This window comes from Telmatherina bonti (assembly GCF_933228915.1).
Source record: "Telmatherina bonti genome assembly, chromosome: 12".
Lineage (NCBI taxonomy): Eukaryota > Metazoa > Chordata > Actinopteri > Atheriniformes > Telmatherinidae > Telmatherina > Telmatherina bonti.
Genome location: NC_136610.1, coordinates 27,207,548 through 27,220,443, shown reverse-complemented (window position 1 = coordinate 27,220,443; position 12,896 = coordinate 27,207,548). Strand labels below are relative to the sequence as shown.

At 40.9% G+C, this 12,896-nt stretch overlaps 1 protein-coding gene across 1 annotated transcript in view; it reads right to left on the bottom strand.

Moving 5' to 3' along the window:
• pdgfrb (platelet-derived growth factor receptor, beta polypeptide) overlaps positions 1 to 12,474 on the bottom strand; it is a gene marked incomplete at its 3' end in the record, with an annotated part of 36,980 nt that extends 24,506 nt beyond the window's left edge. The window contains exons 1-2 of the mRNA XM_079250152.1: positions 12,085 to 12,474; positions 171 to 245 (exon numbers count right to left, since the gene is read on the bottom strand). Of these exons, the coding sequence (XP_079106278.1) occupies positions 171 to 219 (49 nt within the window). The 5' untranslated portion in view covers positions 220 to 245; positions 12,085 to 12,474. The remainder of the gene's footprint in view (positions 1 to 170; positions 246 to 12,084) is intronic.
• Positions 12,475 to 12,896: the final 422 nt, after the last annotated feature.

Below are 12,896 nucleotides of genomic sequence, written 5' to 3'. Positions count from 1 at the left end.
ATCATATGAAGTGTGATTTGGATGTTTTGTAAAAGAAAAAAGCTCCAGTTCAGCTAAATCATTTTCCTTTCATTATAAAATGATCTGCCTAACCTTGGCATCGCAGCGTTTGCTTCCCTGAAATAAAGACACATTTTCACTTTGTTTGTAGGTTGAAACTTAATCCTTACCTGTAAATGTAACAGTCAGGTGAAGCGCAGATGATGTCCCCCTCCTCATAGTGGACGTTTTCAGACCTGTTTGTCCTGCAATAAGGCAAAATCTTATGTGACTTTTTAAAAATGTTCTGCTTCAAACATTGTCTTTGTTCATTCATTTAAAAAAAAAGAAAAATCAAATCGTTGTGTTCTCAAGATGTTCAGCAGACATCAGTCAAGCTGAGCAAAACAACAGGAAGATCAAATTTGACTTTATTCCAAATGAAGCATAAGGCCACCAGAGTTAACATTTGGTGCATGGCAGATGAGCTTCATCACATGATCGATTGGCTGCTGGTTCTATAAGCTGCTGTGGGTCAAGTTAAGTAAAACACTTCATTATATTTCATGTCAGAACAATCCAGAATGAAGGAAGGAAAATAGCAGCAAGCTTTTTTTAAAAGGAACAACAAGCAAAAAGCGTTTGGTTTGCAGTCGAGCTGCTTTCTGTCACGGCTTCTGGCTGACACACAGAGTCTGAGGTGCAGATGCAGCTTACGCTGGAGGTATTTGATGCCTCGCTGCACCAGGACAGAGCAACAATGTCCGTCTCTTTTTGTTCCTGGTTCACCAGCATTCTGCCCACTAACAAACAGGTCACTGTGTGTGGCTTTGCAACATGCTCACTGGCAACAATGCTGCGTCCAAGCTATTCTAGAGCCGTGCTGAGCCATTAATTGGTTTTGGTGAAAACAAAAGTGAAAATGAGGGCATTCACATAAGCCTTTGCCAGGAATGGACTTTCACCTTTGAAAGGTTGCCATGGTTTCTCAACACTTATGAGATATCACTTTGTACACCAGCGCAAATGCAGCATCCCAGAACTGATTCAAGACCTACTGGGGTTAAAGTTGACTAAAGCTTGACATCACCAGCTTTCTCTGCTCAACCTGAAGGTTGCAGCTTCACACCACAACTCAGGCCAGAGGAGAAGATGGAAGAGAGGAGGGGTGGTTTGTTGTTATGTTTGGGATTGGGGGGTTAAGGCCTGCAGCACGCAGAGGTCTGGAAACAGTTAAGGATGGATCGCAGGCCTGTACGCAAGAGGGTGGGAAAGAGAGGGCGGAAGAGTGAGTCTTGGGAAGAGCGAGGGTGGAGGAGGAAGAGAAGGAGTGGGTCAGTGGAAAAATTGTGAAATGTTAAGAAATGTTACCCCATTTAAGGATGTTACTGGATGTTGGATTTCCATTTTACAGCTTCTATTTTAAGACTGCTCTATTTTAATGCACTGTACAAAAACACAAAAAAAAAACCACAACAAAACAAAAAACAAACAAAAAAAAACCATTAATTTGAAGATTAACATCCATCTTGTATGAGATTATAAATCCTGTTAGTTCTCATTGATCAACAGACAATATCTCTCAACTCCACTCTCATGCCAACATTTCTAAATTAGCCACAGGCTATATTTTGAGGTGTAAAAGAGATGAAAAATCCTCTAAATGAGGTGTTTCTGTAATAGACCCGAAGCCACTTACTCAAACCAGATACACGTTGTCTCACTAAATTAGCTGCCTTTGGCACTTCCGCTCCCAAAACGAAAAGCTTGAAGCTCTCGAGCTGTTCCAAAAACATGACTAGTTCATTTCCTCCCCCGCCTCCTGCTTCTAATAAAAAGAGGTGAAGGAGAAACAGATAGATAGAGAGCAAGAAGCTTTTTTTTTCTTTGTGCTGTAGTTTATGCACATGCACACTCAAAATACTTTCACTGGCACATCATGCTTGTTGCACACACATATTGTTCACATAAGCACACACTGTATTACAGCCATCAACAAGACCCCCACATAAACACACACTCACACACACACGCGTGCGCACACACGGTCATAGATAAATACAGGCCCTCTCCCCTTTTTGTCACTAGTGTCTGCGTACAGTTCACGTTCCCACAGTATTACTCTAAAACTTTCCCAGGACCGCTGATACACTTGGGACTCTGCTGGTGATGACGATAGGGGTCACCTCATCCCAGGGGACCCCAACGGCAAGCGATGGGCCCGTCCACTAAGGAAGCCATAGATCAGTGTTCAACTAAAGCCAGTAACCTTGGTGTCAGTAATGAGGACTTTGAGCGACAAAAACCAAACACAATCACACCAAAGGCATGTGTCACTTTGCAGCATGAGACGTAAGAAATCATATTTTAACTGGCCACTGATACTGTGTTTGATAAAATAACAAGCTAAACTGCTACACCCAGAGCTGCTGCAGAATGTGCGTTTACATCTTAGATCTAACAGTGATAAAAAGCTTTATTTAACAAAAATGCATGTGTTTCTGGAAGTAAGAGACAAAAAAACTATTCTTAGCTCCTGCAATATGATGAGGTTTGGTGTTGACCAGTGTGCAGCAGGGGGACTGTGAACAGTGGTCTTTGAGAGGGAATCTGATCCTGAAAGTTTGATTTCTTTCTTCTCCAGGATCATAAGCTAAAAAAAAAAGCCAGAATACCACTGCTGTAGGAGTTTAGAAAGCAAACACTGAAACTGCAGATTATCACATGATATAACAGAAACAAAGTGTGCTTTTGGCATGAGATGATGCTTGACCTTGTTCTAAACATAGATATTTGTGTTCATTTTTCTCCTGGTCAAAGGTAAAAAAAACTTTTGAAAAATCATGGATTATTTAGTTGCTTTTTGTTTTTTTGGGGGTTTTTTTGTGTCTTGTCCAGCATTTAGGCAAGCAGAATGATCATCTGGATGCTGTGTTCTGCTGAGCAAATTTTCTTTGCCAAGGGAAGCCTTATAGACATAATGATCCCCTTGACTTTCTGAATTTTTATTTTATTTCTATATTTATTTTGCGTTATTGTTTGAATTGTAGAGTTTGTACTGCCGGACCGGAGAGGACAGAAGGAAGACAGAAAGAGAAAGAAGAGAAAACACCTCATAGGAAAAGTGAAAGAGATAGAGGGAGAGGGGGAAAAAAAGGAACCCTAAAAAAACAACAACAACAACAAAAAAATAATAATAACCCAAAAACAAACAAAAAAAACAACAACCTGCAGATTATGGACCTATGGATTATTTAGTTAAATATACCAGTGTTCACTCTGAAGAGTCAAGAGACATCCACAGTGTCCACGAGCAAAGTGCCTCCCAACCTGACGTTGAGATTCTTCTGAGGAACCTAAAAGAAACTGAAACTCAACCAACCAGATGTTTATTGTTGTCTTTCTAGTCTTTGAAAATTGGGCTCTGCGTTCCCACAGTAATCTTGGGCGTCTGAGAAAAACAAACAGTGTTAATATGAGCCATGGCACAGTAATCGCCAGAAGGGTTAAACTGTTATCACTCTGTATGACTTTTCCCACAGATGCTGGGAATTTGGTGGCAGATTGACCCTGTCTGGTTTTCATAAACAACCCTGCTACACTCAAAGTGTCACCAGCAAACAAGGGCGAATACTAAAGCTGACCTCAGCGGGACGCATGCGGCCCACGCTCAGCCTCAGGACGTAGCTAGAGTATATAATCTCACTCCTGGGATTAGCCATATACTGTAGCTGCATGTTTCAGTTAAACATCTGGCAGTGATAAAGCAGTCCTCGATAAGGTGGGAACTGCTGTTTGAGCCATATTTGCAGTCAACTGTTTGCTTGAGTGTCTCCCAGGGGAGTAAAGCTTGCGCTTGGAAAAGGAGGGATAAGTACAATTTATAACAAAAGGAGAAAAATATCCAAGAAGCCTCCCAGTGTGCAGCTGGAACACTCCGACTTCCTGCATGGGGAAATTTTCCAGCCCTGTGTGGGTGTGATGCATCACTGACACAGCACACCATCACAACCACTAACCAAATGCTTACAAACAGCAAGGATGCCACAATGAGTAGAAGACCAACTGCAATGAGACTACTACAAAGAGAAAAACATCTTTAAATAACAAGCTTCACAGAAAAGATGCAAACTAACAAGCAGAAGTGTGCGGGGAAAAACAAGCGCAATGAAAAACAACAAGGTTGAATGTCCAATCAAATGCAAGAAAAGACCAATTAGACCAATGACAAAGCATGACAAACCATCAGGACACCACAAGAATACTACACACTGTAACAGACAGCAGAAAAAAAGAGCAAAGGAAGCATGCAGACATATGGAATATACTTTATGTGAAAGACCACATCAAAGCAACAAGCTGCAGAAAGAGTCTGACTTCACAGACAGTGATGTTTACTCTGCTGGAGCGATCAGGAAGCTGAGATCTGCAAAACAAACATATCTAATTTAGCAGTCACTTCTTTCCTATACAAACAATTACAGCCCAGATAAGACCAAATCTGACACTGTCTTATCTGAGCTTTACTGGTTCTTTTTAAAACCCTGTAATATGCCATATCCCAGTTTAAGCTACAGCACAGAGTAAATCTGCATGCTATATTTGTTTTACTTCGTTTTTGTTTTTAGAAGGACGGCAGGTTTTCATGAAAAGCAAGACTATGGTGAACGCTGTGGGAAAAAAGTGACCCTCTGTGCCTTTGTTAATACAAATCTCCTTTTTTTTTTATCACTCTTCTTGGACTGATCATCCCCCCTTCCCCAGAGGAAACCTTCTGATCCCTAGGCAACAGACCCACAATGAACTGCTCCCACCCCAAGTGGCTGCAACATCCATCATGACCAACACAGATACTTTACATTGAAAGCACTGTAAAAAAAAAACAAAAAAACAGAAAGTTCTGTAGGTTCAAAAAAGAAAAAAAAAAACTATGGCCACTTCCATGTCTCAGACAGGCAGATTGTAAGTTAATGTTGGCGGAAAAGCTTCAAAGTTCAAGTCAAAATGCATTTTCAGGCCTTTAAAGTAAAGTAACAAGACTTTAGATATTTCCATTTATGTGCAAGTATTTACAATACTGTAGTGCAGCACTGCTGTTAAAAACATCTTTTCCTCAGCTTTCCTCAGCCACTTGTTTGAGCAGGTTAAAGTTTATCTATCGGGAATATTTCCATTCAGAAAAGCTTTGATCAGCTTGGATGGTAACAAACAACATATCAATGAATCTTCAGAGAGCTTTCCCTGAAGATTACAGGTCTTCAATCAGTTATCCAGAAGTGATCTGAAAAGTCTGTTATGTGGACCACATCAACTCTGCTGACTTTTGCATTACTAACATTATACGTACTGGTTCTTATTGTAATGTGAAACTCAGGAATCGGAGCAGGATGTCTCATAATCTGAATACCAGTTGTGGAATCGACAGTTTACATTTTGAAGAGTCCTTCAGCAGTCCCAATGTATCATCAGTATGTGAGAGAGCATGCTTCATAAAGTGGGGTAAGAATTCATTCAAAAAGTGCTGCATGATCAAAGAAAGTGATGCACTGATGTGGCTTGGAGAGCAAAACACTTTGACTGGTCGATAAGACTAGAAAACTTTGCATAAATGCCTTCTATGTCCAATAAAAACTTTTATCTTCAGACAGACTGGCACCAAACTATTATATTTCATCTCACAGTTCAGATTTTTTTTCTTCTAAAGGAGTTTATAGAAATGCAACAGGCAGCAAAACCCTGGTCTGAATTACAGAAAAGGAGATATGGTAATATGATTCTCTCCAGAATGATGAAAGATATTGACCAGGCAGGTGTCTCTGGAGCTGAGCTGTTAGTTTCTGAGATCTGCTGGTGCTCATGTTACAGAAAAAGCAAAATAATACAAACATTGTAATGTTACAGTATAACAATCCCAGAATTAAAACTACAGATTAGTGATAATCACATCTGAGGATGCTTGCGCGAGACTGAACAAGTCTTAAAAGGAACACAAATACAGACAAAATTATGAATGTTTATTATAACTGATTATATATGTACATAAATGCATATTAAAGTCCAGTATCACTCAAAATTTTATATCTGTAGTTTTGGTATCTGTCATCTCAATATTTGCTCTTTTCCCCCATCATTGAGTTGTGACATTGATTTTGTGTCATCTGCTGCTGAGCAGCTGAAAATTGTGTAAAAACATGAGCTTGTTGTGATCAAAAACAGGAGAGTAATGAGTCGTATAAAACAAAATACCCATGCATATCACAATAAAATGCCCTGTGTAGTCCTTGGAAGACAGTAATAACTCTCTGTGGGTAATAAACAAGCATCCCCTTTCTTCTTTTATGCAGTCATTTCAATTACTATCCCTCTAAAATACTGATTTTGGACGTTTTTGAGCTCTCGGACACAAAATATATACATATTGTGCCTCACAGATCATTTTTCTTTCCCATTGAACAGTTTTTTGCCAAGTTGAGAATATTTTGCTGGAGAAACGTCTTCATTTGTTATGACAACATCCGTCTGACAGAAATAGTTTGTTAAGATTTGTGACCCAGTTGCACTGACCTCCAGATAGATTTCACAGTTGCACAGCTGGACACTGAACTCTGAAAGGCTTTGCGTCAGACAAAAAATGCTTGTATGTTGTAACTTAAGAGATTTAAGCAGTGCTAAAGCCATCTCATGTTTACATTAGCAGCATAAAATAAAGATCTACCCATATTCCTGTTCATAAACCTTGGTTCTTTTTGGTTCAGTGTTTGAGTGGTACAGTGTGTGGGGGGTCCAATCTGAGAACCAAAAGTGACTCTATACTCATGCTGAAGGAACATATGTTTGGGAAACTGTGGATTTTGGTTAGCTCCCTTTCAAACAGCTATAAATGCTGTTTTAGTTGTGGTGGTGGGGGGATGTAAAGGGCCTCTGGGTGTAGAGTGGCAGCTTTAGATGTGGCTACTGTTGGATATCAGTTTATTATCTCATTTTCTATTTATTTGGTTACTTAGATGAAGGGAAAATTATTAAGTTAAAAAAAAAACTAAAAGGGTGTTGGCTTAATTCTCCAATCTTTTGGATTACTAGTCATTTTTTAATGCACCAGTCAAATTGTCTGCTCATGAAGAACACATATAATCACATGAGGATGAATTTTCTACCATTTTACATAGTTTTCATGTTTTTTCTTGCATGCCTGCCATTGAAGGCATACGACCCCAAGCCTCAGGAGACACAAAGTATGCCTACTCACACTTCCAGTCCCTCTGTGCACACACACCCACCAAAAACAGGATGAAACATCTGAACACAATTAAGACTAACTGGCTTTAAACTCCAGTTTATGTCTTAAACACTAAGACAGGGGAAGTATGGCATAATGCTCAAAACCAGTTCACACTGCCTGCTTAATCCTGTATGTCTCACTGTTTATCTATCTGACATTATTATGCTTTATCATTAGATTGTAGATGTTAACTTATAATGACGCTTGAACAACTTGAACAAAATCTAACTAGCTCCTCAGTTTTAACTATGCAGAAAATTCTTATCTTTTAAAGCAACAGGCTGTTATTCTTTGTCCTCCTTTGCACTCTATCACCAATTCAAATGTTGTTGTTGGAGAGAGCTGGCAAAAAGTTCAGAGAGAACCAAACTCGATGGTAAGTTAAAACCTTGTCTTTTTCCATCCATCCATCCGTTATCTTGACCGTTTAATCCGATGAAGGGTTGCAGAGAAGCTGGAGCATATCCCAGCAGGCAGGGTACACCCTGGACAGCTCGCCAGTCCATCGCAGCTCGTCTTGTTCCTTGTGCAGTAAATTCAGACAGCAGCTCTTGATGCGTTTACATTACAGGAAAGAAAATATTGATGAAGAAAATAAAAGAAATACACTTCTAAGATTTTCCGTCACAATTTGTCCGACATTTATTTTATATTAATCATTTTCCTTTCATTCAAACATTGTTTAGTATTTGCCATTTCAGAAAGATAAGCAGCTCTGCAGCAGTTCCCTTTCCTTCAGAAAGAAAGTGTTTAAAAAAATACTGAGGGGTATCGGGGGGGTTGTCTACCCAGCCAGTCTACAGTGACATGGAGAAGGTGTTTGGCCGTGTTCCCCTCGATGGGGGATGCTCTGGGAGTATGGAGTATCTAATCCCCCTGTACAAGCCGTCCAGTCCCCATACAACCAGTGTCAGAGCTTAGTCCATGTTCCAGTAAAGGTTGGACTCAACCAGGGCTGCCTTTTGTTTCTCATTCTGTTCATAACTTTTATAGACAGAATTTCTAGGCGCAGATGAGGTGTTGAGGGAAACTAGTTGGGTGGCCTCAGGACTTTTGCAGATGATGTTGTTCTTTTTGCTCCCTTGCCTCGGTTCAAGAGCTCTGGGTAGTGACTGAAAGAATAATACAAGAACAACAATATATGAATACAAGTAGCTGATATGAGTTTATTCTCCACAGGGTGGCTGGATTCTCAATTAGAGATAAGATGAGAAGAAAGATTATTGAGGAGGGTCTCAGAGTAGAGTTACTGCTCTTCCACATCAAAAGGAGCCAGAAGAGGGGGCTTGGGCATCTTCTCGGGATGGGTTTGCATCTCTTGGCTGACCTGGGAATGCTTTGGGATCCCCCGGATGAGAGGATGAATGGTGCTTGGGAGAGGGAAGTCTGAGTTTTCCTGGTCAGGAAGCTGCCCCTGTGACCTGACCCCAGATAAGCAGTAGAAAATGGATGGATGGCTGGCTGGATGGCTGGATGGCTGGATGGATGGATGTTTTCTATTTATAAAGCATGTTTAAAAACAACAACGGCTGACTGAAATATAGTTTCTACATGAAGAAAGACAAATATAAAACACTGGCAACAAATCACAATAACTCAAATAGCTACAACCAACTCATGACGTGTTGTTCGCCAAGGAGAAAAGATTATATAAAATTATATAAAATATAAAACAGTGATGAAGGCTGTCTAAAATCTAAATGTAACTTCTTCCATAATTTTGTTGCAAAAACTGAAAAAGCTCAAACTCCTCCGAGCTTCAATCTCGTCCTTTAAGCAACCAAAAGCAGCTGTTCAGCAGACCTTGAGACCGTGAGGGAGAATATGGGTGAAGGAAGTAAAAAAGATAAGGTGAGCCATTTAAAGAACACAAATAAAAGCATTTTAAATTCAATTCTGTAGCACGTTTGAAGCCTGCGAAGGACAGCCTGAACATGTGCGATATGTTCTTGTCTGTCTGATTGGGTTAAGAGACAAGCAGCTGCATCTTGGATAAGCTGAAGGCGATAGAAGGAAGCCTGGCTGACCCCAAAATACAGCAAGTCACAAAAATCCAGACGAGAGGTATGGCGTTGTGTGTAATCTTTTTAAAAGTTCTGTCGGGAAAAAATTATCTTTATTTTTGCAATTTGTCACAAACGGATTTTACTGTGGAGCTGATCTGAGTGTCAATTTAAGTTTAAGATTTTACAAAGTAATGTAACATTGGCCTTGAAAGGAACTAAACAACCCCACAGATGTTTATGGATTCTGCCTGAAATTTTTCTAAACTTGACAGACAAGAATGAGAAATCACCTTCCTCACAATGAGCCACCCAGACAGATGTCTGGAGCATGACAACCAACACTTCTCAAGCTCTGAGGATGTCAGTTCACATGAAACCTGTGGAAAAGCTCAGTATGGGCACAACCACTAAAATTTTACCAAAGCAGCTTCTAAACCTTTAAACAACTTTTGTGCTGAGTGTGTGAAAATTACAGTTTTTTGCATTCTTGTTTGCAAAACGCAACAAACCTCATGCCAATCTTCTCTTTACAACACCAGCTTTCTCATTACAACACTAACTTTCACTTTATAACACCAACCTTCTCTCACAAAGGAACAAGAAAAGCATGACACATTAAAATAAATGTTTCCTCAGTGATTCGTCCTGCAGGAGTGGCTGTGCTTCCTGACTGGAGATGAGATGCAGCTGCCTGTCAGCTCTGCCTGAGTGGGTGGGAGCAAAAGCAGGAGGGAACAAGGAGGAAGCCAGATGGACAAGCAGTCGTACTTGGCACTTTGGTGCAGCACTGCTAAGTGCTCTTCATCAAAGCTATGTGGTATAAAGTCTAGGGACAGTCCTGGAGAAGAACACGCACAAGGCTGATTGCATGAGAAACACCAGCTCACTTGAAAAATATGAATGATGAAGTATGAGTCACACCATAAATGACCATCGGGAAATGAGTCCGAGAAAAGATTCACTCATCAATTAGTGCATCAATAATCATGTAAAATGATGTCAATCAACCATAAATAAATCTTAAAACGCTGTATTTTGTCCAGATACAAATAGCTTGACATGAATTTTCAGCAGCATGTTCGGCTCACAAATCGGAGGACAGAATGAGATCAGTGTGTATTTTCATCCTGTTGCTTGAGCTCAAACTGCTACATATTGGGACTGTGAAGCACATGTGAGCTGAATCAGACTCCTGGCATGTTTTTCTGCATGGTCATAATGAGAAGCACATTTTCTCATAGCGGCTGGCATGCGGAGCCAGGACAGCCAGGAAACAGCTGATGACGAAGGATTAGGTCCAAGCCAAGGGGGGAATGGAGCCGAATGAACTGTGCAGCATCAGGACTGCGTTGAGGAGCTGTGCCGCAATACATACCAGGAGGCTGACGCACGGGGAGGAAAATCCCTGCTGGCCCAGAAAAATATATAACTTTGTTAAGTTTTTAGAGTCATACTGTAAAGATGTGCCAGAGAAACTTTTAAAAAAAAAATGTTTCCAAAGTGAGAGGTATGATATGAATGCAATACCATCTCATATCATTAACGGCAAAAGTTCATCCACAGGAATGAAATCTGACTATGTCTGGACATATCTGCAGCTCCAGTGAAGATTAAACACTCCGATGTGTAGAGGAGGAGAATAACATGCACTAAACATATGCCAACTTTGTTTAGATCACAACCAATGATCGTTTAGATACTCTTGTTTAAAAAAAAGTCCAGAAGATGGATGTGCAGATAACCGGACCAACAAGTTGGATACCACAGCAGCCACATAACTGGGCTTTCAGATGCAACACGTGGTGGATTCAAGTGAAACATGTGTCTCAGCCGTGAAATAGCTCACATTGCAATAATGTAACACAGTCCAGGTGTTAAACCTTTCTGTTTGACAAATGCAAAGCAATATTTCACCAGATTTTTTATTGACAAAGATCTTAAAAAATAAATATGGAGACAGAGGAGTAAGGCTGCACTGAATTTACTGGTATGTATTATCACTGCAAACGCATCAGTCTGCAGTTAAAGAGGATGCTGGTGACAGTGACGGATGCCAGGTCTGATATTAATGTTCAGCTGTGAGCTTCTCCATGTAGCTATGCAGAGAAGATTGATTCTGTTGGGGCCATTCAGAAGGGAGGACCGTGGGTTCACTCTGGGTGACTAAAGAGGGCTGTATAAACAAGCTCTTTAGCAGTGAAGCACAAAGTGGTGTGCATACAAACAGGCTGTGCTGTAAAGCTCTGTGAATGTGTGTGTGTGTGTGTGTGTGTGTGTGTGTGTGTGTGTGTGTGTGTGTGTGTGTGCCCAAGACTCTGACACCTTGTCAAATATTTTCTCTTAGCGAGAAGATACACATAGTTAAAGTTGTTCTCTGTGAGGAGTGAAACAATGTCTATGTACAGACACGCAAGGCATCACCTTATTGGTGTTTGAACAGGTTCCTCACACTTGTAATGCTTGTGTGTATACACACTTGAGTATGTGGGCAACAAACACCACCAATAGAGACTCATAACAACCAACCTAGTGACAAATTTATGCAACAACAAAGTGTTTATGACGGCTCTCGGCAACTGAAATCTGGTCGGTTTAAGTTTTAGAAGTCACATGAAGGTCAGGTCCAGTGTGACCAGGATAAGGTGCGTCTTCTCTGTGTTAGATGACTGTGAAATTGAATCTGTTACAGAGCTCTTCCCATGCAGGCTGAGTGAACTTAAACATCTTTGTACAGCGCACTCTCACATCTGCAAATAGCTGCCAAACAACCGAGACTAACATTAAAATTGTCAGCAGTCACAGAAACGTAACACCTCTTACCTTCACACGAGTCTTCTCTCTCTGTCCGAGAAAGTTGTCGGCAGGAGGGAGGGGAGGAATCAGAGATGAAATTTCAGGCCGGTTGTCTCTACAGGGGCTGCTGCCTCAAATGTAAAGATCCCTCAGATGTTCAGAGTCTGAGGTTAATCTCTGCTGTCCCAGGAGTCCGTTGAGAGGAGGTGCTGGACTAAGACAGGCTATTTGTTTAGTCAAATCACAACACCAAGGGGTCTCTCTTCTCTCTCTCAGAGAGCCCTGCCCGGCACTCAGAAAGAGTGGTGTAAGTTTTAAAAGAATGCTCCCAATGGAGGCATGCAGACACACACTCCTTCCCTAACAGACTCACACAGAGGAGAGTGCCAGCGGTCCGGTCCTGCTGAAGCTGACTGAGCTGTGGGTGGAGGGAGGGGGCGGTGAACAGAATAGAGCGAACAACAACAGAGGCAAGTTTTGGGAAATCAAGAGAAGAGGCAGAAGTAGAAAACTTAAAAAACACAGATCAAGTTTTGCTTGTTTTCCTTCGGTAACAGCTGAGGGGTCCCAATGTGGAGCAATTTGTTTATGAATGGAGAGGCAAGCCACTGGAGGTGAACAGACAGTCTCTACTGGCAACAGCAATCTAACCCTTCCATAAAACAACAAACACAATGACAAGAAAAAGAAAGAGTGAGAGGTTCAGGCAGGAAAAAGAAAAAAGAAAAAAAAAAAGCTTTGGCAGAGCTCATGGTGCCCTGCTTTGGAAACAAACATGGAAGTTTCAGTTTCTTGGGAAAATGATTCCACTTATGTAATCACACTGTTAGAATGAGTGT